The 24,198-nt window shown below is 42.4% G+C and overlaps 2 protein-coding genes across 2 annotated transcripts; one reads left to right on the forward strand and one right to left on the reverse strand.

Annotated features, from left to right (window-relative positions):
* Window positions 1-752: 752 nt before the first annotated feature.
* LOC129866951 (dynein light chain roadblock-type 2) lies at window positions 753-20,634 on the reverse strand. Its single transcript, XM_055940007.1, has 4 exons — window positions 20,518-20,634; window positions 8,453-8,528; window positions 8,002-8,169; window positions 753-7,832 (listed from the first exon to the last, which is right to left on the reverse strand). Exons 1-4 carry the CDS (start codon window positions 20,518-20,520, stop codon window positions 7,789-7,791), a joined length of 291 nt encoding a protein of 96 aa, XP_055795982.1. The 5' UTR covers window positions 20,521-20,634; the 3' UTR covers window positions 753-7,788.
* An 18-nt stretch (window positions 20,635-20,652) lies between these two features.
* LOC129866946 (26S proteasome non-ATPase regulatory subunit 7-like) lies at window positions 20,653-23,695 on the forward strand. Its single transcript, XM_055940000.1, has 8 exons — window positions 20,653-20,808; window positions 21,251-21,342; window positions 21,497-21,589; window positions 21,698-21,795; window positions 21,938-22,018; window positions 22,156-22,247; window positions 22,431-22,629; window positions 22,900-23,695. Exons 1-8 carry the CDS (start codon window positions 20,735-20,737, stop codon window positions 23,152-23,154), a joined length of 984 nt encoding a protein of 327 aa, XP_055795975.1. The 5' UTR covers window positions 20,653-20,734; the 3' UTR covers window positions 23,155-23,695.
* Window positions 23,696-24,198: the final 503 nt, after the last annotated feature.

Consider the following 24,198-nt stretch of genomic DNA (forward strand, 5'->3'; position numbering starts at 1 on the left):
TGGAAACTCACCTGGCTGACACACAAGAAAAGGTCGCAAGCGAGGTGATTGGCCAACATCAGAGATGGGATGACTGGCAATGGCTTGTCAATAAATTACCTTAAAAGGCAATTGGCCTTTTTGACACGCTTTATTTGTCCTCTTCCTAGACTGTTGCTAGCTGACATTGGATCCCAGCACAGCAAATCAACTACTGTTTCTGTCTGAGGGAAACAAAGGTGACTAGAAGTGATAAGGTCCAGCCTTATCCTTACCATCAACATAGATTCAGCCACTGGTGTTTTGTAGAGAGGGTCTGGAGCCTGCTACTGGGAGGTAAGAGTGGAGCGGGGATGGCATTGATGTAGCCGTCTCATATAAAGGGATCAGCAGGAGAGGAAGTGGTAATGAGTGTTGGTTTGGAGGTAATGATCTGTCCTGGAGCTCGTACTGCTCTGCATCCAGATGCATTTTCTACCACAATAGTAGAGACTGGTATACCTACCATCCGTTGCTCCTGAGTGGGAGTATACCTGGACCACAGGGCATGAACTCTGTCTTTTTACAGTGTCTCTGACACAATGACCCTCCTCCAGAGTCCAGACCACATTAACTCAGCCCCTCTATCCAGGGTTTGGTTCATCAGTGATGATACTGACACCTATTGAGTGATAACTAACAAGCACTGTGTAAAAAAAGTATGAACCTACAATGTGATGAAACTGTACGTGCCTATGTAACTGCTATGTAAATGCACAAGTATTATGGACACATTGTAAAGTGGAACCATTTTATTATTTACATCTGGAAAATGCCCTGCTGACTTGGAAATGAGATTCCTCTACAAGGATGTAGACTTGACCACCTTGTGTCCTCATTAAGAATCTCCCACATATATCATACTCCCTACACCGGCAATATGCAGTGGTGGAAAAAGTACTGATACTTGAGTAAAAGTAAAGATACCTTAATAGAAAATACTAAAGTAAAAGTGAGTCACCCAGTAAAATACTACTTGAGTAAAAGTCTAAATGTATTTGGTTTTAAATATACTTAAGTATCAAAAGTACATGGAATTGCTAAAATGTACTTAAGTATCAAAGTAAAAGTTTAAACTATTTCAAATTCCTTATGAAGCAAACCAGATGGCACAATTACATATATATATTTTTAAATTGATGGATAGCCAGGGGTACACTCCAACACTCAGACATAATTTAGAAATGATCAGTTTGTGTTTAGTGAGTCTCCCAGATCAGAGGCAGTAGGGATGACCAGGGATGTTCTCTTGATAAGTGTGTTTAGTGAGTCTGCCAGATCAGAGGCAGTAGGGATGACCAGGGATGTTCTCTTGATAAGTGTGTTTAGTGAGTCTGCCAGATCAGAGGCAGTAGGGATGACCAGGGATGTTCTCTTGATAAGTGTGTTTAGTGAGTCTGCCAGATCAGAGGCAGTAGGGATGACCAGGGATGTTCTCTTGATAAGTGTGTTTAGTGAGTCTGCCAGATCAGAGGCAGTAGGGATGACCAGGGATGTTCTCATGATAAGTGTGTTTAGTGAGTCTGCCAGATCAGAGGCAGTAGGGATGACCAGGGATGTTCTCTTGATAAGTGTGTGAATTGGACCATTTTCCTATCAAAATATAACTTTTGGGTGTCAGGGAATGTAGTGAAGTAAAAATAGGCAAAAGAATAAAAAGTAAAAAATACTTTAAAGTACTACTTAAGTACTTTACACCACTGGCAATATGTACAGCGAAGGATAAGTTCAGGTGCTTTACAACTTACTCTATGCCAACATCTGGCCAAGGTTACCCTTTGCTGCCAAAACAAACCATAAATCTATTTTATTATATTACCTTGATTGTAATCATGTCACATATGAAATATCCTTCTATATAAGTCTAATAAAAATGAGACAAAGATTTGTTGTGAGCTTTCTGCATATCTATTCTCAGTCCAGTGACGGACCACATCCCTGACAGAACTAGGAAGCCACTACTACTTCTCAGCACAAACAGGAAAAGAAGGACACCCTGTCTCTGTTATTCTGCTACACACACTGTCCGTTAGTGCAGTGTTGTCAATTCCTTATTAAAACTGGGTCCTGGTTCTCTTCGGTGGGGCACTAGATACTGTGTACTGTGCTTTCCACACAGTACACAGGGGGTGGTTCATTTCAAGAATCTGAAATATAAAATATATTTTGATTTGTTTAACACTTTTTGGGGTTGCTACATGATTCCATGTGTTATTTCATAGTTTTGATGTCGTCACTATTCTACAAAGTAGAAAATAGTACAAAATTAAGAAAAACACTTGAATGACTAGGTGTCCAAACTTTTGATTGGTACTGTATATATTCCCATTTTTATTTGCATGCTGTCTGGGGTCCTAGTGAGAGCTGAGTCAATGGGCTGGTTAAAATTGCCCATACCCTCTAGGCCAGTGTTTCCCAACTCAAGTCCTCGAGTACCCCCAACAGCACACATTTTTGTTGTAGCCCCGGACAAGCACACCTGATAAAATTTGTCAACTAATCATCAAGCACTCAATGAGTTGAAGCAGGTGAGTTTGTCTGGGACCACAACTAAAATATGTGCTGTTGGTGGTACTCAAGGACTGAATTTGGGAAACACTGGCCTAGGCGCTTGTGTAGATCAGAGAGGATTGGATAGGTACCGCAATATGGTAGTACACAGTACTGTTTTACTCCTGTGCACGTGGCAAATAAACGTTGAATCTTGCTCCATCTGGTCTGAAAGGCCATGTGGAATTTATGTCATTGTGGGACACCTATCCAATTCTACCAGATCTCAAAAAGTTGCATATGCTAAATGCCTTTTACTTCTCAATCTTTTTCTGTGTCCCTCGTGGATCTGAGGCCTTACCCAGGATCTCTGTCAACCAATTTATTTCATCATATTGTAAGTATAAACAAATTAGGCATACATGCACTTCAATGGTGGAGGGAATGATTGTGAAGTGAAAGACTTCAATGTCAGCGTGCAATACTGCTGAACTATTCCAGGGTATTATACTTGATTATTAAGTATTTTGGCTTGGCTGTTGCACTAATCAAAATGTGTGTATTTTGGACATTAGTAAAGCTTTAATGAAACTAGTACTTTATACTGTATGTTGATTGTGTGCCTTTAATGAATATAAGATTGTATTTTTATATAATGTTTGTCAAATGAAGTAGAAGAACCATTTCATGAAGTGGAGGTACTTTGGTTCACATTGTGTCATCTACTTTGATTTCTATGTTAAATTGTTAGGTTGATCAATATCACTATACAAGATCTAAAGAACATAATCTGTTTTAAAGGGATAGTTCAGCTAAATTACACATTAGTTTCCTTAACCTATAATCCAGGGGTGTCAACTCACTCCATGCAGGGCCTAGTGTCTTCAGGTTTTTGGTTTTGCCTTTCATTTAGCCCTAGACAACCCAGTGTGGGGAGTTCCTTACTAATTAGTGACCATTTATCAATCAAGTACAGGGTAGGAGTGAACCTGCAGCCACTTGGCCCTCCGTGGCATTAGTTTGACACCTGTGCTGTGTCATGAACTGGCTCGTAGCACGTAACAGACATGGAGATAAGGAATAACAAAAATATATTAACTTAAGTAAACTATATACAATTAACATGGTGTGTGTGTAGTCAGTATTCAGTAGTGTAAGTGAGTGGTTAAATGCATAGATGGTGATGAGGGGTGTTGCAGTGCCAAAGCAAACAAAAATAAGTGTCTGCACAGAGTCTAAATGAATGGGGGTAAGGTGTAATTTATCCCTGGGACACACCCTAGCCCAGGTGTGTCCCATTTCGCTGACGACCCTCCCGGCTCCGCCCACTGACATCCTATTAGGGAAAACGAGAGCAGAGAGAATTCGGCAGACGGTGGGTCGTCACAGCTGTAAGGTACACTAAGACTTTTCTGTAATTTCAACAGTAAAACACTAGAATGCACAGTAAAATACCATAAATGTGTTTTACAGCATTAATGCTGTAGATTGCAATGCATTATGGGTAAAATGCATAAAAATACTGGTATTAACTGTAATCGGAAGCCTCCTTCCAAGACACATAAAGCTCAGACTATTTTAGTAAATCTTGAAGTGGAAGAATATTTTCAGCAGCTGCTGGGTTGATACCTTGACTTGTTAAGTATTTTTATTGTTAGCCAACATTGAATTACTGCATATTTTCTTAGCTAACCTAGCTAGCTCTTTAGGTCTGCTCTAGCTCTTTCGGTCTGCTCTAGCCATTTCCGTCTGCTCTAAATCGCTTGTAAATATCTTGCTGTGCGATGTAGGAAAAAAAAAAAATCACCCAGATAAGGTAAACTCACCCCATTCCGTACAAATGTGCGCAACCGCAACATGCAAACGAGGCTACAAAGAAAACTAATGGGACTGTAGCGACTGTGTTGACTTCAAAATTGGGGGTGTGAACTAGGTTTCTATTCAAGCGTTGATCGACATGGTAATGGCTCCATAGTATTGGAGAAAAGTTGAAAAAAACTGACCATCCGTTACATCGTGGCGTGTCATGTCGTAACGTACAGCACGCATAAAGCAACTATTTCTGTCTTACAATCTCTCTCCACCAGGTGTAGCACTTCTCTCATCGTTTAAAAACAAGAATTGGACAGTGACGGGGGTAAGGAGTCATTTTTTGCGTCATCATTCCCAAAGCCGCTGTCTACTTCTAAGATCACCCTAGCACCGCCCTAAAAACCCGATTCATATTCGACACAAACCTTCAAATAGGTATGTAATGACACGTTATATAAACTCTTTATAGTGTTTTATTTACATTTTAGAGGCGATAAGGTGATAAGTTGGACAGATCGAGTGGAAAAAAAGCAAACTTCCCAAACATCTCTCCTTCTATCACGCATTAGTTTTGCTTCCCCACCTTCCCCACCTCCATTTTTAAAAAGACCCGACGGGGCTCATTGCCTGCTTGAATTATGCAGAAACGGGCAGCGTTTAGGTCATGTACATGATTCTGTTGGAAAGGGGCGAAATTGTGCTTTACAATGGTATTGATCTGGAAGTATTACGTTTTTGGGGCGCTAAAATAAGGGCAATTGTACGGACCAAGGCGATGTACGAGTTTACGTTAACTGTTGTGATAGTAGGCTTTGCTGCCTGTACTGCAGCCTCTGAGTGCAGAATAAACTGAGCGCCGATTCGTGACCGTTATGTTTTTACCATGACTAGAGAGAAAATTGCTTGTTTCTAGCGGTTCAAAAGATGATTGTCACTAGATACCATTGTAAAAATTCATGCAAACAAAAATGTGCTTTTTGGTCTTAAAAGGTTAGGCATAAGTTTCAGTGAGGGTTAGGTTTAAAATGTGATTTTAAGAAGATACATTGTAGAATTAGACAGGGTTTAGCCATAATTGACTTTGTGGCTGTGGTAAATCACCGGAGCAACCACGGCATGAGCCGCTAAACTACTCGCAAACCACTAAAGCCGCTGCGAATAACCCATGCACCGGTTTTGTATCGAGGGGCCTCCCGACCTAGGTAGCATGGCCAACCTTTTCCCTCCCAGGATTATAGTTTCAAGTAGGATAGCCACCTACTCAAGAAATAACTAATATTGGTATCCATCTAGATGCCACTGTGATAGTCTACTTAATGGGGAGAGCATGAAAGGCAACAACACCAGGACACAGTGTCCTTCCTCCTTAGCTGTCACAACCCTGTGTGATTGGATCACTCAGCTCTCAGCTCGTCTTTCTCCCCACAACCAGACACACAATATAGTTTTAAAATTTGTGTTGTAATGATGCTCTCATTTGGTTACGTGTTAACTGTTACTTCTATTGTACATTTTTAAAATGTTTTTACCAATTTGAATAAACGTATTTTGTACAAATTGGTTTTTCTTACATTTAGATTTCAGGGAGAATTACTGTAAATTTACAGCATTACACTGGCACCAGAGTTGCCAGTTTAATACTGTAATTTTGCTTTACAGCAGAGATGCTATTTTCCTTATCATAAAACATATTACAGCGTCCCAACTCTGGTTCCAGTATAATGCTGTACATTCACAGGGAAAAGTTTTACAGTGTATGACAGCAATCCATGCTTAGTTTGCATGAAAAATGCTAATATTGGTCCTATAACTTAAATGGGATTTTTACCACAAATGCTAAAACGATAGCATGTGGAAACAGTGCCAGGGAAACTAAACCATAGCATGGATTGCTGTCATGCACGAAAACTTTTCCCTGTAAATGTACAGCATTATACTGGTGCTAGAGTTGGAATGCTGTAATGTTTTACAGTAAGGAAAATAGTACTTTAAAATATTACAGCATCTGGGCGGCAGGTAGCCTAGCGGGTAAGTGTTGGGTTACTAACTGAAAGGTCGCTGGTTTGAATCCCCATGCCGTTCTGCCCTTGAGTAAGGCAATTACCCCGAACAACTGCTCCCCGGGCACCAATGACGTCAATTAAGGCAGCCCTCCGCACCTCTCTGAGAGGTTGGGTTAAGAAACACCTCGGTTGAATGCATTCAGTTGTGTAACTGACTAGGTATCCCCTTTACCTAAACCAAAGCATTGATTGCTGTCATACCTTGTCCATAGACTGCTTACAGGGTAAGGAAACCAATATAATTTTGTCATGAGTGAACTATCCCTTTAAGTGCTTTTCAACAACAGTGTAATACACTGTACTTGTGTAACTGATGACCATCATATCCTATTTAACTACCATGTAAATAATTAGGCTATCTATTAGGGACACATTGTAAAGTAAAACAACAAAGTTTGTTCTAGCCTAATAAAAGTGAGCCAATACCTGGAACCCGAGGAGAGGCACATGTAGACCACATTCCCACCTCCAGAAGTAGTGGCTGTGGTGGATATGTACTTGCTATGGTCACTAGTAACATTTCCCTCATTCTCTTTATATTATCACACCCACATACAGGCTCAATTCTGAACATCTGTTTTGAAAGTGTAAAAAACAAGTATACATTTTTGCACTCAATACTGTAAGTTGCTCTGGATAAGAATGTCTGCTAAAATGTAAAATCACAAAACTGAGAATGTGCTGTGACAGCCCACATGCCCTTTGCTGGCCTGATCTGGTAATTGATTTGAGTCCACACCATAGATTTATACCAGAGTGGGGTATTCTGGAAAGCAGAATTATTAAATTAGCCAGCCAACTTTGATAAAACAGCCACACATGACTTTGATTTTCTGATTAAGAAAGCTACATTTGTACATGGGTTGTTAATGATACTTCGTTAATTCTATAATTCCCCCAAAAATACTTATTTCAAACCATTTTGGACAGTTTGTTAACTCAATCAGGCCCCAGGAAGCTCTTTTAGAACAAACAGTTGAATGAAAATGAAACATGTCTGATACTGCTGCTCAGTGGTTACTCTGACCATACACTACAGCTCTGACACATTGACCTTCCTCAGTTCTTCTACATTGAATCTGAATTACTTTATTCTGAGTTAATCTACCCTCCTTACATAGACTATATTCATATCAACATACAGGGGTGGACACGGGACATAGGAAAATAGGACATACACAATGCTCCAATTGTTATGACGTCCTTGTTTCTTCCCCCCAAAAAGTATTAATGACAATGGCTAAGAAGGAGAATGAATAGAATAAAGAAACATATTACAGTGGAAAAATTAGAAAATGCACAAAGCAAAATATGTGGTCCAGTTTAGCAAAACATATATTCTTAACAGATACAAAGATCAGTGTGTGAGGAGCTACTGCCTGACTCTCACAGGAACCTCCTGGGGCTATTCACTGGGGTTCTGGATGACTATCAATAGATACTCCTTGTCTGGAAAAGAGAGGAGGAGAAACTGTAAAATCCCTAAATGTGTTTCATTACATTTAATATATTAACAATGAATCAAATGATGAGCACAATATCAACATGTCAGATACATAGATGATCTTCACGTGGATGGGCGTCCCTTGAGAACCTAAACCACCTCTGCTACACTCACCAGGTGCCACCATGATCTCATGCTTCTTGGAGCGGATGCGGAGGAAGGTCAGGTCGTTCTGAGGGTCGAGGTCTCGGACTGTGCTCCTGGCTTTCATAGTGAGCTGGTGCAGAAGACCAGCATACTGCACCGTGGTGGAGTTGTCTAAGGTAGTTCTGATTGGGATACCTGAGAAAGACCAACACACAGCATCAACTTTATAATAGAGAAGTGATGAGACTATTACTAATTAATTAGCTTGCTACATAAATTCAAATGGTATGTCTGACGCCCAGGGGCTACAGATGAAAATTAGTAAATTAGCTAAATCTGGTACAATGGCATGTTGTACATGGTCCCTGACAAATAAAAGTAATCATCATGTTGTGGCTATAGGTTACAGCTCCTATAAGAGGATGTAAACATGGGATTGTAGAGAGGGATGCTGTTACTTCAGTGTTGTCTTGCTTACCCTCGGCATTAACAACTATTGTTCCAATTACACCTTTGTGAGTTTGAATTCTCTTTAGTGTCTCTTCGACTTCTGCCTGTTTATGGAAGAAAATAAAGTGTGTCAGTACAGCAGCTTTGCCTCACTTGGGCTCCCGAGTGGCACAGTGGTCTGAGGCACTGCATCTCAGTGCAAGAGGCATCACTACAGTTCCTGGTTCGTATCCAGGCTGTATCACATCCGGCCGTGATTGGGAGTCCCATAGGGCGGCGCACAATTGGACTAGCGTCGTCCGGGGTAGGCAGTCATTGTAAATAAGAATTCGTTCTTAACTGACTTGCCTAGTTAAATAAATGTTAAATGTAAAAAAATAAAAGTCTGACCAAGACTCAAGACATCAAGCAGCTGATTAGCTCACGTTAGCTAGCTATTCCTACTGACAACTAATAGCATAGCTAACATTAGCTAGCTACACTATATTTACAAAGGTATGTGGACTTAGTGGATTCAAATGAGTGGATTTGGCTATTTCAGCCACACTACTTGCTGAAAGGTGTAAAAAAAGAGCATGCAGCCATGCAATCTCCATAGACAAACATCGGCAGTAGAACGGCATTACTGATAAGCTGTGACATTCAACGTGGCACCGTCATAGGATGCCACCTTTCCAACAAGTCAGTTCATCAAATTTCTGCCATGCTAGAGCTGCCCCAGTCAAGTAAGTGCTGTTATTGTCATGTGGAAATGTCTAAGAGCAACAACGGCTCAGCCGCAAAGTGGTAGGCCACACAAGCTCACAGAACGGGACTGCTGAAGTGCGTAAAAATCATCTGTCCTCGGTTGCAACACTCACTACCGAGTTCCAAACTGTCTCAGCACAACAACTGTTTCACGGGAGTTTCATGAAATGGGTTTCCGTAACCAAGTAGCCGCACACAAGCCTAAGATCAACATGCACAATTCCAAGCGTCGGCGGAGTGATGTAAAGCTTGAGGCCATTGGACTCTGGAACAGTGGAAACGTTTTTTCTGGAGTGATAAATCATGCTTCACCATCTGGCAGACCGACTGACAAATCTGGGTTTGGCGCAAGCCAGGAGAATGCTACCTGTCTGAATACATAGGGCCAACTGTAAAGCTTGGTGGAGGAGGAATAATGGTCTGAGGCTGTTTTCATGGTCTGGGCTAGGCCCCTTAGTTCTAGCGAAGGGAAATCTTAATGCTACAGCGTACAATGACATTATCTACAATTCTGTATTTCCAACTTTGTGGTAACAGTTTGGGGAAGACCCTCGCCTGTTTCAGCATGACAATACCTGGGTGCACAAAGCGAGGTCCATACAGAAATGGTTTGTTGAGATCAGTGTGGAAGAACTTGAGTGGCCTGCACAGAGCCTTGACCTCAACCCCATCGAACATCTTTGGGATGAATTGGAACGCAGACTGCGAGCCAGGCCTAATCGCCCAACCTCACTAATAATCTTGTGGCTGAATGGAAGCAAGTAACGCAGCAATGTTCCAACATCTAGTGGAAAGCAGAGTGGAGACTGTTATAGCAGCAAATGGGGGACCAACTCCATATTGATGCCCATGATTTTGGAATGAGATGTTTGACGAGCAGGTGTCCACACTTTTGGTCATGTAGTGTAGTTACTAACATTTATCTAGCAAGCTATCGTTAAAGCGGCAATCAGCAGTTGAAACGATAAAGCGAATCCCAACCACTGTTTTGGTAGAAAAGCGGGGGGATGGGGCTGTAGAAATGGAACCAAATTTAAAGACCGAGCTATGGATGCAAAGATTGACCATCCATGATATCAAAATTATATTTTTTATCATGTTCCTCTTCCTAGTATCCTGATGGCTAATGTCCAATCGCTGGAAAATAAACTTTGAACTCCGAGCAAGGCTTCAATTGCAGAGGGACATCAGGGAATGCTGTGTCTTTGTTTTTACTGAGACTTGGCTTACAGACAATACAATCAACTCTGTTATTCAACCAGACGACTTCTCCATATTCCAACTGGATCGAACTGCAGCTTCTGGTAAGAGTCGGGCGGGGGTATGTTTCCTCAAACAATTCCTGGTATACCGAAGTTGAAAACCTCTCAAGCTCCTGTTCACCTGACCTGAAGTTTCTGATGCTGAAATACCCCACTATATGCCGAGGGAATTCACATGTGTTATTATCACAGTTGTTTGCATAACACCACAGTCACACACCAAGGCGGCACTCATCAGCCAGCAGAATCCTCTCCCCCGGGTTCCCAAGTGGCCTAAGGCACTGCATCTCAGTGCTAGAGGTGTCACTACAGACCCTGGTTCGATCCCGGGCTGTATCACAAACGGCCATGATCAGGAGTCCCATAGGGCGGCGCACAATTGTCCCAGTGTCGTCCGTGTTAGGGGTGGGTTTGGCCGGGGTAGGCAGTCATTGTAAAATAACAATTTGTTCTTAACTGACTAAAATAAAACCCTGCATCTTGTCGTGGGTGACTTTAACCAAGCCCGTTTTCTTCATATCACCATCCTTCCCTACAAGAGGATCTGCTGTGCTTGACCATGTATACACAAACATCCGTGACGCGTACAAAGCCATCCCCGACTTCGGCCAATCAGATCACGTCTCTCTCTTCCTACACGCAGCAACTCGAGAGAGAGCCACCAACACAAAGAATAGTGAGGCGCTGGACAGAGGTAGACTCAATTCCGCAGGATTGTTTGGAGAATACTGATTGGAATATGTTCAAAGATTCATCCACCCAGGACTCATCCATCAACATTGAGGAATATACATTGTCAGTCGCAGGCTTCATTAGCAAATATGTTGATGGCGTTGTACCCACAATAACAATCCAGACATACCAAAAACCCTGGATGAACGGAGATATACGTACAATGCTGAGTCAGTACCGCAGCATTCAATGTCAGCGGAACAAACCCTGATAACTTGGTGGTGTGTGACGCATAAAAGGCAAGCAGGTACGAGCTCCGCAAATCCATTAGGGACGCAAAAAGACAATACAGACTGTTCGACAACTCCGACTTAAGTCGCATGTGGAAAGGAAAATCCCTCCCAGACGAGCTTGGCCGCGTCCCCTGTGTGTGTGCTGGCGGTAAACTTCTCTGACATATTCAACCCGTCCCAGGCTGTAGTCCCCACCTGCTTTAAGGAGACCACCATCGTCCCAGTGCCCAAGAAAAAGGTGACATGCCCAAATGACTATCGCCCCGTCACGCTCACCTCTGTCATCATGAAGTGCTTTGAGAGGCTGGTCATGGCCCACATCAAGGCCAGCATGCCAGGAACACTGGACCCACCCCTATTTGTCTACCGCTCCAACAGATCCAAGGAAGATGCCATTTCCATCGCTATTCACACAGCAGTAACACATCTGGACAAGAGGAACATCTATGTGAGAATGCTGTTCATTGACTACAGTTCAGAATTCAACACTACTGTTCCCTCCAAGCTTGACACCAAGCTCAGAGCCCTGGTTCTGGACACCACCCTCTGCAACTGGATCCTGGACTTCCTGACAGGCAGACCACAGTATGTTAGGACTGGCAACAACGCCACCTCCACACTTACTCTTAACACCGGGGGGGGGGGGGGCAGAGGTGTCTTAAGTCCTCTGCTGTACTCCCAGTTCACCCATGACTGTGTGGCTTTGCACGACACCAACACCATTATCAAGTTTGCTGACGACACCCCGTTTGTAAGCCTGATAACCAACAACGATGAATCAGCCTATAGGGAGGAGGTAAGTGAACTGCCATTGTCATAACAACCTCTCCCTCAACATCAGCAAAACAAAGGAGTTGACTTCAGGAAGCAGAGGGAACATTCCCCGATCCCCATCAATGGGACTGTAGTAGAGAGAGTCACAAGTTAAGTTCCTCGGCATTCACTTTACCGAGGACTTGTCATGGACCAACAATACCACCACTCTTGTCAAGAGGGCACAACAGCATTTTTACTTCCTAAGGCGGCTGAAGAAATCCGGCATGCCGCCCCGGGTCCTCTCCTAATAGTACCGCTGCACCATCGAGCACGTCCTGACCGGTTGCATCACAGCCTGGTACGGGTATTGTTCCGTCCACGACAGCAAGATCCTCCAGCGGTTGGTGAAAATGGCCCAGAACATCACCACCCATCCAGGACCTCTACTTGAAACAGTATTTGAGGAAGGCACACAGCATTATCAAGGACACCACACCCCAGCCACGAGCTGTTCTCTCGCTTACCACCAGGCATACGGTATTGGAGCATGAGGTCTGATACCAACAGGCTCAGACAGTTTCTATCTACATGCCATCAGACTGCTGAACACTTGACACACCTCACTGCTGAGGTGTGTCACCCCCCTCACCCCCCTAAATCTACACACAACACCCCATGATGACAAAGCAAAAACAGGTTTAGACATTTTTGCTAATTTATAAAAAATAAAACTGATTACATTTACTTTAGTATTCAGACCCTTTACTCTGTACTTTGTTTAAGCACCTTCGGCAGCATTACAGCCTCGAGTCTTCTTGGGTATGATGCTAAAAGCTTGGGATGCCTGTATTTGGGGAGTTTCTCCAATTCTTCTCTGCAGATCCCCTCAAGCTCTGTCAGGTTGGATGGGGAGCATTGCCGCACAGATATTTTCAGTTCTCTCCAGCGATGTTAGACCGGGTTCAAGTCCGGGCTCTGCCTGGGCCACTCAAGGACATTCAGTGTCCCGAAGCCACTCCTGCGTTGTGCTTAGGGTCGTTGTCCTTTTGGAAGGTGAACCGTCACCTCAGTCTGAGCGCTCTGGAACAGGTTTTCATCAAGGACCTCTGTGTACTTTACTCTGTTCATCTTTCCCTCGATTGTGACTAGTCTCCCAGTCCCTGCCATTGGAAAAACATCCCCACAGCATGCCACCATCATGCTTCACCGTAGGGATGGTGCCAGGTTTCCTCCAGACATGACACTTGGCATTCAGGCCAAAGAGTTCAATCTTGGTTTAATCAGACCAGATTATCTTGTTTCTCATGGTCTGAGAGTGTTTAGGTGCCTTTTGGCTAACTCAAGCGGGCTGTCTTGCCTTTTACTGAGTTCTGGCCACTCTACCATAAAGGCCTGATTGGTGAAATGCTGCAGAGATGGTTGTCCTTCTGGAAGGTTCTCCCATCTCCACAGAGGAACTCTGCAGCTCTATCAGTGACCATCAGGTTATTGGTCACTTCCCTCACCAAGGCATTCTCCCCCGATTGCTCATTTTGTCTGGGCAGCCAGCTCTAGGAAGTCTTGATGGTTCCAAACATATTCCATTTTTAAGATTGATGGAGGCCACTGTGTTCTTGGGGACCTTCAATGCGGCATGTACCTTTCCCCAGAGCTGTGACTCGACGCAATCCTGTCTCGGAGCTCTATGGACAATTCCTTCGACCTCATGGCTTGGTTTTTGCTCTGACATGCACTGTCAACTGTGGGACATTTATAGACAGGTGTGTGCCTTTCCAAATCATGTCCAATCAATTTACCATAGGTGGACTCCAAGTTGGAGAAACACCAAGGAAGATCAATGGAAACAGGATGCACGTGAGGTCAATTTTGAGTCTCATAGCAAAGGGGCTCAATATTTATGTAAATAAGGTTGTTTTCATAAATTTGCAAAAACAATCAGACCTGTTCGCTTTGTCATTATGGGGTATTGTGTGTAGATTGCTAAAAAAGGCTGTAACATAACAAAATGTGGAAAGTCAAGGGGCCTGAATACTTTCCCAAGGCACTGTACATGCAAAAAAAAAAAGTGTTATTCTACTGCCATTGTTCTTTATTTACTTTTTAAAAAACTATTTCTTACTGTTGCATTCTTACGAAGGAACCTGCAAGTAAGCATTTCGTTGGACAAGGTATACCATGTGTATCTCATACGAGGAGGCTAAACAGTGTTTGTTGACATTTACTCTCTTTACAAACATTGGCGTAAAACAAGGTTATATTTTGGGCACTGGTGGGGTATGTCAGTTGAACTAAGCTTATGAGGCACTTATTCTTCAAAAATCAATAGGTACATTTAATTAATTTTTGTCCAAAAATGTATGTAGCAACTGCTGATTTGCCTTTATTTTTGTATATTTTTAAGTGCAATTGGTTCATAGCCACGGGAAGTACGGGTGCTGAAGGTGCTGCAACACCCCCTGGTAGTGCGATGGTAAAATTGCAAGAATTTGTGTTGCAATAAACTATTAAACCACTTTTCAATTGCATTATTGATATAAATTATACTATATTTATATGGGCCCCATTCTGCAAGGAGAGCTCTCAGCTCTGTTTTTGTTTGATATGCTCTTATCTGTTGTGGGGATTTGGCAAGCTCTGCTGTATTATAGACAGTTTGCGTTAAGTCGGTTCTTCCTCGCTCCCTCTTCTCTCACCCTTGTGGTGGATATCAAGTGATCTAGAGTAATGCTCGCAAGTTATCCACATTATTTTCTATTAGTTCAGAATTCTAAACTTGGCAAAAAGGGAATGGGAACAATATCAAATAAGGAACGTGGCATTCTCTCGCCCTCGGTTCGCAGGCCTGCTCTTGCCTATGTCAAACACGTAGGTGTACTAGCCCATTAGTCTAGCAAGCAACACAGTGAGTGGTGCTTTCCACCAGCTGGTGCTGGATCGAGGTGAGCGCTTTTCTCCGCGATGGATCGCATTGCCGTCCATTTGCTCAGTTTTAATAGGCACAATCTTGGTAACAACACCCCTCGTCATTTCTCTCACACACCTGTTGTAATTATGCAATACAAAGAAATGTGCGCTCTGACGATGGTATATTACTAGGTGGCGCGTGAGTTAAGTTTGGGGAAGCTTACAATTTTTTTCTACCGATCTGCGTGGCAATTCTGATTTTCAAGTGCATTCATTTTAAATATTTTTGTCAAGTGGTTACAAATACAAATCGGAATTAAAATGATACATCTAAAAGTAAAAATTCCACTAATGCTAGTGGACCAGCCTCTGCTATATGGACACAATGATTGGTGGCTAAAGAAATGAACGCGTAGAACTAAGAGAGCCTACGTCAATGTATCAGTAGGCCTATAATTGTCAACTAAGTAAAAATACATAAAGCCGAAAAATAAAAACACAAAATATCCTGATGAATGAAATGATTTGTGGACTACAGGAAAAGGAGAACCGAGTACGCCCCAGACAGGTCTGTAGTGAAGCAGTTTGAGAGCTGTCCACACCATCGAGAGCATCCTGACTGGTTGCATCACCTCCTGGTATGGCAACTGCTTGGCCTCCGACTGCACGGCCCAGTATATCACTAGAGCAAAGCTTCCTGCCATCCAGAACCTCCATACCAGGCGGTGTCAGAGGAAGGTCCAAAAATGTTTCAGACTCCAGTCATCCAGGTCATAGACTGTTCTCTCTGCTACCGCACGGCATCGGAGCACCAAGTCTAGGTCCAAAAGGCTTTTTAACAGCTTTTACCCCCAAGCCGTAAGACTCCTGAACAGCTAATCAAATGGCTACCTGGACTATTTGCATTGTCCCACCCCCCCCACTAATTTTTATACTGCTGCTACTCTGTTTATCTATGCATAGTCACTTTACCTCTACCTACATGTACAGTTTGGAAACACATATTCCAGGATTATTCTTTATTTTTACTATTTTCTACATTGTAGAATAAATGATGAAATATGAAAACACTTATGGAATCATGAAGTAACCAAAAAAGTGTTAAATAAATCAAATATTTAATATTTGAAATTCTTCAAAGTAGCCACCATTTGCCTTGACAGCTTTGTACACTCTTGGCATTCTCTCAACCAGCTTCATGAGGTAGTCAGTCACCTGGAATGCATTTCAATTAACAGGTGTTACATTTCTTTCCTCAATGCGTTTGAGCCAATCAGTTGTTGTGACAAGGTAGGGGTGGTATACAGAAGATAGTCCATATTATGGCAAGAACAGCTCAAATAAGCAAAGAGAAACGACCATCCCTCATTTAAGACGAAGGTCAGTCAATACGGAACATTTCAAGAACTTTTGAAGAAACTTTAAGTGCAGTTGCAAAAACCATCAAGCACTATGATGAAACTGGCTTTCATGCGGACCACCATAGGAAAGGAAGACAGTTACTTCCTGCTGCAGAGGATAAGTTCATTAGTTAACTACACCTCAGATTGCAGCCCAAATAAATGCTTCACAGAGTTCACGTAAGACACATCTCAACATCAACTGTTCAGAGGAGACTGTGTGAATGAGGCCTTCATGGTCGAATTGCTGCAAAGAAACCACGAAAGGACACCAATAATAAGAAGAGACTTGCTTGGGCCACGAAATACGATCAATGGATATTAGACCGGTGGAAATCTGTCCATTGGTCTGAGCCCAAATGTGAGATTTTTTTGGTACCAACCACCTTGTCTTTGAGACGCAGAGTAGGTGAATGGATGACCTCCGCATGTGTGGTTCCCACTGTGAATCATGGAGGAGGTGTGATTGTGTGGGGGTGCTTTGCTGGTGACCATGTCGGTGATTTATTTAGAATTCAAGGCACACTTAACCAGCATGGCTACCACAGCATTCTGCAGCGATACGCCATCCCATCTGGTTTGCACTATCATTTGTTTTTCAACAGGACAATGACCCAACACACTTCCAAGCTGTGTAAGGGCTATTTGACCAAGAAGGAGAGTGATGGAGTGCTGCATCAGATGACCTGGCCTCAACCCAATTGAGATGGATTGGAATGAGTTGGACCGCAGAGTGAAGGAAAAGCAGCCAGCAAGTGCTCAGCATATGTGGGAACTCCTTCAAGATGGTTGGAAAAGCATTCCAGGTGAAGCTGGTTGAGAGAATGCCAAGTGTGCAAAGCGGTCATCAAGGCAAAGGGTGGCTATTTTGAAGAATCTCAAAATATATTTTGATTTAACACTTTTTTTGGTTACTACATGATTCCATATGTTATTTCATAGTTTGTCTTCACTATTATTCTACAATGTAGAAAATATATATTTTTTAATCCTTGAATGAGTAGGTGTGTCCACTTGACTGGAACTGTACATATTACCTCGACTAACCTGTACCCCCGCACATTGACTCAGAACCGGTACCCCCTATATATAGCCTTGCTACTGTTATTTTATTGTTTAATTATGTTATCCTTTTTTTTTTTAAACATATTTTAGTAAATACTTTAACCCTTTTTTCTTAACTGCATTGTTGGTTAAGGGCTTGTAAGCATTTCATTGTAAGGTCACCTGTTGTATTCAGCACGTGACAAATAGAATGGAATTTGAAAGAACCTGCATTTTATTTGTCATCTCTACTATTCATCTCCCTAGGCCTGTCTGCCTTTTCTATCGGTCTTGAGCTATCCCTAGTGAAGTGGACCATGGTAGCCTATCAAATCTGGGTCCAGCCCAATGACTGTATATATGAAGGTCCAGCCCGACGCTGTCGCTAGAGAACTTGCAACGTTATATCAACTAACCTGTTCTCAGTTTCCAGCACCAGTGAGCATGCGACAAACATAGCTGTTTTTGCATAAAGGGAAATGTGTACATGTATTTTAAGACATCTCCATTCGATATAGGCCTATGGGATCCTCAGAACATGACATGTTGCTCTTTCACACCGACGCCTGGTGATTACGAAGGGGGATAGTGTACAGTCAAGACAAAGTTTTGAGAATGACAAATATTAACTTCCACAAAGTTTGCTGCTTCAGTGTCTTCAGATATTTTTGTCAGATGTTACTATGGAATACTGAAGTATAATTACAAGCATTTCATAAGTGTCAAAGGCTTTTATTGACCATTACATGAAGTTGATGCAAAGAGTCCATATTTGCAGTGTTGACCCTTCTTTTTCAAGACCTCTGCAATCCGCCCTGGCATGCTGTCAATTAACTTCTGGGCCACATCCTGACTGATGGCAGCCCATTCTGGCATAATCAATGCTTGGAGTTTGTGGGGTTTTGTTTGTCCACCCGCCTCTTGAGGATTGACCACAAGTTCTCAATGGGATTAAGGTCTGGGGAGTTTCCTGGCCATGGACCCAAAATATCAATGTTTTGTTCCCCGAGTCACCTAGTTATCACTTTTGCCTTATGGCAAGGTGCTCCATCATGCTGGAAAAGGCATTGTTCGTCACCAAACTGTTCCTGGATGGTTGGAAAAAGTTGCTCTCGGAGGATGTGTTGGTACCATTCTTTATTCATGGTTATGTTCTTAGGCAAAATTGTGAGTGAGCCCACTCCCTTGGCTGAGAAGCAACCCCACACATGAATGGCCTCAGGATGCTTTATTGTTGGCATGACACAAGACTGGTGGTAGCGCTCACCTTGTCTTCTCTGGACAAGCTTTTTTCCAGATGCCCCAAACAATCGGACAAGGGATTTATCGGAGAAAATGGCTTTACCCCAGTCCTCAGCAGTCCAATCCCTGTACCTTTTGCAGAATATCAGTCTGTCCCTGATGTTTTTCCTGGAGAGAAGTGGCTTCTTTGCTGCCCTTCTTGACACCAGGCCATCCTCCAAAAGTCTAAGCCTCACTGTGCGTGCAGATGCACTCACACCTGCCTCCTGCCATTCCAGAGCAAGCTCTGTACTGGTGGTGCCCCGATCCCGCAGCTGAATCAACTTTAGGAGACGGTCCTGGCGCTGTATGTAATGGGGAATTGACAAAAATAAAGGGCAAACAAGACAAAACGATGAATTGGTGGGACAGCTCAGCGCATTCTGTAGGGCGTTCACTCACTGCTGTACAATGTAGAGAAAAACAGGGCAAATTCAAGAGGGTGCTACAAAATGAATGTCAACTTAGTTCTTTGCCCCATGTCATTATAAATTACATTGTTCTCTACAATATTAGAACCTTAGTGTACTTGACAGTGTTGATGAAATAAGAATGTTAATTTGTTAGTTTAGACTGCACTGCTCTTGGTTGTATCGCTTCTATATTTGGCATTGTGAGGTGGTACCATTTGGCATTGTGAGGTGGTACTCTTTAGGTGTTTCCGCTCGGTGGACCAAGCAAAATCAACTTGATACCTTCGCAATTTCCACCTCCAGATTCTTGGCTTTCATTGCCTATATTGGTAATCAATCTACATGGATATACATTTCTATGACGATTATAAAGGGAAAGACTCAAAATACACAAAGAAAACAGGAACAGATTGTTTTCAGGGAGGATGGATACTGCAATTCAGTCTCTTAGCTTTGTAAATAAATATATTTAGTCCCCGTTTTTGTATTCAACAGATTTCATTTAGAAAAAGCCCATGTTTTTACTCAAACCTGTGATGACATTCCATTCACATGCTAAATTCTCAGAGTAAATAATCTAACATTTTAACCATGTGGTAGAGGCATGGGGTTTGGACTATTGTTTTTCTGATGGAATTCTCTATTGGATGGATAAACCATTTGTATAAACGTTTTAATTCATTTTATGGGTGAACGCCATACATTATGGAGAGCTGAGAGCATTCTGGAGAGAGACATGCCAATATATTCGCCACACACTCCTCCCCTTGTCGAAACATTTTTTTTTTTAAATAAAGGTGAAATTTAAGAACAAATTCTTATTTACAATGTCAGCCTACCCCGGCCAATTGTGCACATCGCTATGGGACTCGCAATCACGGCCAGATGTGATAAAGCCTGGATTCGAACCTAGGACTGCCTCTTGCGCTGCGCCACTCGGGAGCCCAAGATTCACACACAGTTTAGATGCATTGGTTTTCACTGACAGCCACATCTCAATAATCAGCTAGGCCCATTGCATGCCCTCTGCCCAAATTAAGGTCTTCACAACTAGGCATATAGACCTACATGCTTGTGATTTAAAACAAGCCACAGCTTTAAAATAAGCTAATGATCCTCCACACTCAATGGTGACATATTTTCTATGATTTGTATTTACTTCCTCAGCACCTACTCAAAACATCTTTCTGCGGGTAGGAATGGATTGGCAATGACATCAGTCATCACTATTTGTTGTTTGGCCTGCCTGCACGTAACTATAATTGAACTAGCTAACTACTTGAGACAAAACATTTCATGTTAATGAAATAATACTTTTTACCATATTTGCAGGTGCTGAATAACGTTAGCTGTCAAATCAATGTTGTTGTAGTCTAGCAAACAGCTTCCAAAGATATTCCTTCTACACTACCGTCGCGTTCTATTCAGTGGTTATGTTGCTACGTAGAAACGGAAGTAGCTAGGCATTCGACAGGAAGTAGCTACCTAGCTAGACAGCTAGCATCACAGAATTTGGTTTCATCCTCAAACACTTCAAAATGCCGGACTTAGCGGTAGAAAATGTGGTTGTCCATCCACTGGTGTTGCTCAGCGTGGTCGATCATTTTAATAGGTATGTCATTAATAATATGTTTCCAAATCCTATCAATTCGTTACCTCTTTGCTAACTTGCCACTTTTTGTACTAGATGATGTTGCAGCCAGGCCTAGCTAGGCTAGCTGGCCAGCTAACCCTGCTGAGTCAGAAACTCATATGAAGCTGTGTATTTGTTAGCCATGACAGTAGCATAGCTAACTAGTTAATTTTGGCTAGTCAATTGTATTTATAGGCCACTCACTACCTGTTAGTATTAGCAAGTAACAACTGATTTCTGAATAATTGAAAAACAATCAGTCAGTTTCGTAGAGCACAACGTCATTTATGTATCAGGATAGCTAACTTCGCTAGTGCCGGGGTAAAAGTAGTTATTTTGACTTTAGTCTTAGAGGAAATGTTTGATTTCCTCCAAGACATACTTTGGTATTGATTGTGTAAATGTTATGATGTTTTTACAGAATAGGGAAAGTAGGCAACCAGAAGCGAGTAGTGGGTGTTCTCCTCGGCTCTTGGCATAAGAAAGTCCTTGATGTGTCCAACAGCTTTGCAGGTGAGTTTTTCTCCTTTAATCTTGTAACGTTACTAAAATAACCTGTTATGTCATGTGGCTAGTTTATAACATTTGTGACGGCAGTGTAATTATGACAAAATGTTTAGCTACATAAGCCTGTAGTTGGAGGCAATATTGATTGGATTTTCTCCAGTGCCATTTGATGAGGATGACAAGGATGATTCAGTGTGGTTCCTGGATCATGACTACTTGGAGAATATGTACAGCATGTTCAAGAAAGTCAATGGTGAGAACACACTATACATTGGTACATTTTAACTATATACATTCAGTCTCATCGACTTCTACAGTCATCCTATAAGATTCTCAAACCTTTCCCTTCTCTTCTTTCCAGCCAGAGAGAGGATAGTGGGCTGGTATCACACGGGTCCTAAACTACATAAGAATGACATTGCCATCAATGAACTCATCAAGCAATACTGCACCAATTCAGTAAGTGATTTCAACCCTGTAAATATTCCACATTAATAAACACCAGTAAGACATATGTTCCATCTCCTGATGAAATTGTATTGATAATGCAGCAGAGAATTTAACAATGACTGTGTTTTGTATGGGACTTTCTCCCTCTCAGGTATTAGTCATAATTGATGTGAAGCCTAAGGACCTGGGCCTGCCAACAGAAGCCTACTTTTCTGTGGAGGAAATACATGATGTAAGTGGAGCATAGACTTTTATGAGCCTAAATGACAAAATCAGTCAAACCCTGGACCAGCCAACCCCGAGGTCTCTGGGCTGATTTTGGACTAGGCATACAAGTGATCACAAGTTCTTGTTACTTTACTTCTCCAGGACGGCACTCCGACCTCCAAGACGTTTGAACATGTGACCAGTGAGATTGGAGCAGAGGAAGCAGAGGAGGTGGGCGTGGAGCATTTGCTCAGGTAAGCATGATCTTTTAACTGGACCACACACACACACACACACGTTCCACATACCCATCTTTCTTTCTCTTTTACTCACACATACAATAAAGCATTTCAGGGAGTCTTCTGACTTCCAGTTTAATGCCACACTGAATTCGACATCCTTTTCTATTCTCCTTTGATATATTCTCGTGTCCACAGAGACATCAAGGACACAACAGTGGGTACTCTGTCTCAGCAGATCACCAACCAGGTACATGGCCTGAAGGGACTCAACTCCAAGCTGCTGGACATCAGGTCTTACCTGGAGAGAGTGGCTGCAGGCAAGCTTCCCATCAACCACCAAATCGTTTACCATTTACAGGACGTCTTCAACCTGCTTCCCGACGTCAACCTACTGGTATGATGGGGTGTGGGAGCAAGGGGGATAGGGGCAGGGGGGGTAGGCATGGTAATCGATTACCATTTATTATTATTTTCTGGGGAAAGAGTGCACATTGATACATTTTCATTCTCAAATAAAATACATTCAGGTTTGAAGGATCTACTATTTCATTACATTGAACAGGTAGCCTGGCATTTTCCACCAGATTCCTTGTTGTGCTGATCAAATCCCCTGGTTAGTTAATCATAATTCACAATGCCGTAATCCTGCCACTTCTCCCTGCAGGAGTTCACTAAGGCCTTCTACCTAAAGACCAATGACCAGATGCTGGTGGTTTACCTGGCTTCCCTTATCCGCTCAGTGGTGGCTCTCCACAACCTCATCAACAACAAGATCTCCAACCGTGACGCAGAGCGCAAGGAGGGACAGGAGAAGGAAGAGGGCAAGAAGGAGAAGAAAGAGGACAAGGAGAAGAAGGACGAGAAAGAGAAGGAGAAGGGTGACTCCTCATCCAAGAAAGATGAGAAGAAGAAAAAATAAGTGCACACTATTTTGGTGTGTCTTATAAACCACCCTATTCCCCTGGATAGTGCACTACTTTTGGCCTGAACTACATGTTTGCGTATAAGGTCTAGCTAAAAGTAGTGCTCTGTATGGTGTCATTTGAGACTTTGTCATAACTGGCATAATAGCTATAGTGCTGAGGGTGAGAGGATGGTTGTGTATTGGATGTTCTCTACAATGAGAATGTTTGTTCTGGGCTGCGTTCAGTAGGGCACAACGTTATGGAACGCTCAGATAGAAATGCATATTGTAGAACCGACATGCCTCTCTGATGTGAGCAATCACATCAGCTCTATTCTGTTATTTCTATCGGTAACGTTCAGTAAATTCCCCCCTCCTGAATGCGACCCTGGTGGTTTGTGTCTTGCATGTATGTATGTATGTATGTATGTATGTACGTACATACAGAGACAAACAATTGCCTGGGAGCTCTTATCTTTTGTATGGTGAAAAGGAACATTACATTTCTGTATCACTCATTAAAGTTGGGTCCTATTAAATCATTTTATGTTTCCAATTGGCAAATGTATTTTTTTTGTCCCTTGGATGTGTTTTGTACTGTATAATATGTAATGTCATAGAAACACAGGGAGGAGAATTGTGATGTTAAGCTGCCTCCCCTGCAGTCTTGCCAGGAATTTGTGTGGAAGACAGGGCTTGTTTTACATTGCAGCCGACTGATCTACAAAGAACCTTGCATCATAAATAACAAATTATTTGTCAGTCAGTCAAAGTTTACCAATATACGTTATGGTTTTAATCCTACATGGCCATACATTCAAGGCTGGTGATAGACTGCCTATTATGAATCTGTATCTAACAAAACACAGGCTATGCCAAGTGAAAAGAGTGGTTTGAAGTGTATTTTCCCATTTGGATTAATTGTAGATGAACTATTGATAGAACCTTTTACTGGGTTAATTGAGGACAAGCTTTCAGACAATGAACTAAATAGTAATGGAAGGCGCTGTATACAGATCATCATTGCGCAGCATGTCACTGACAGCAAGCCTCCCAAAT

Source organism: Salvelinus fontinalis, chromosome 12, assembly GCF_029448725.1.
Source record: "Salvelinus fontinalis isolate EN_2023a chromosome 12, ASM2944872v1, whole genome shotgun sequence".
Classification (NCBI taxonomy): domain Eukaryota; kingdom Metazoa; phylum Chordata; class Actinopteri; order Salmoniformes; family Salmonidae; genus Salvelinus; species Salvelinus fontinalis.

Excerpts from the sequence above, each read along its gene's own strand:
- LOC129866951 (XM_055940007.1), bottom strand. Across the intron at positions 8,170-8,452 it reads AATAGTTGTTAATGCCGAGG|GTATCCCAATCAGAACTACC; the intron begins GTAAGCAAGACA and ends GGTCTTTCTCAG. Across the intron at positions 7,833-8,001 it reads TGAGATCATGGTGGCACCTG|ACAAGGAGTATCTATTGATA; the intron begins GTGAGTGTAGCA and ends TCTCTTTTCCAG.
- LOC129866946 (XM_055940000.1), top strand. The coding sequence starts at position 20,735 with ATGCCGGACTTAGCGGTAGAAAATGTGGTTGTCCATCCACTGGTGTTG. Across the intron at positions 20,809-21,250 it reads GTGGTCGATCATTTTAATAG|AATAGGGAAAGTAGGCAACC; the intron begins GTATGTCATTAA and ends ATGTTTTTACAG. Across the intron at positions 21,590-21,697 it reads CATGTTCAAGAAAGTCAATG|CCAGAGAGAGGATAGTGGGC; the intron begins GTGAGAACACAC and ends TCTTCTTTCCAG.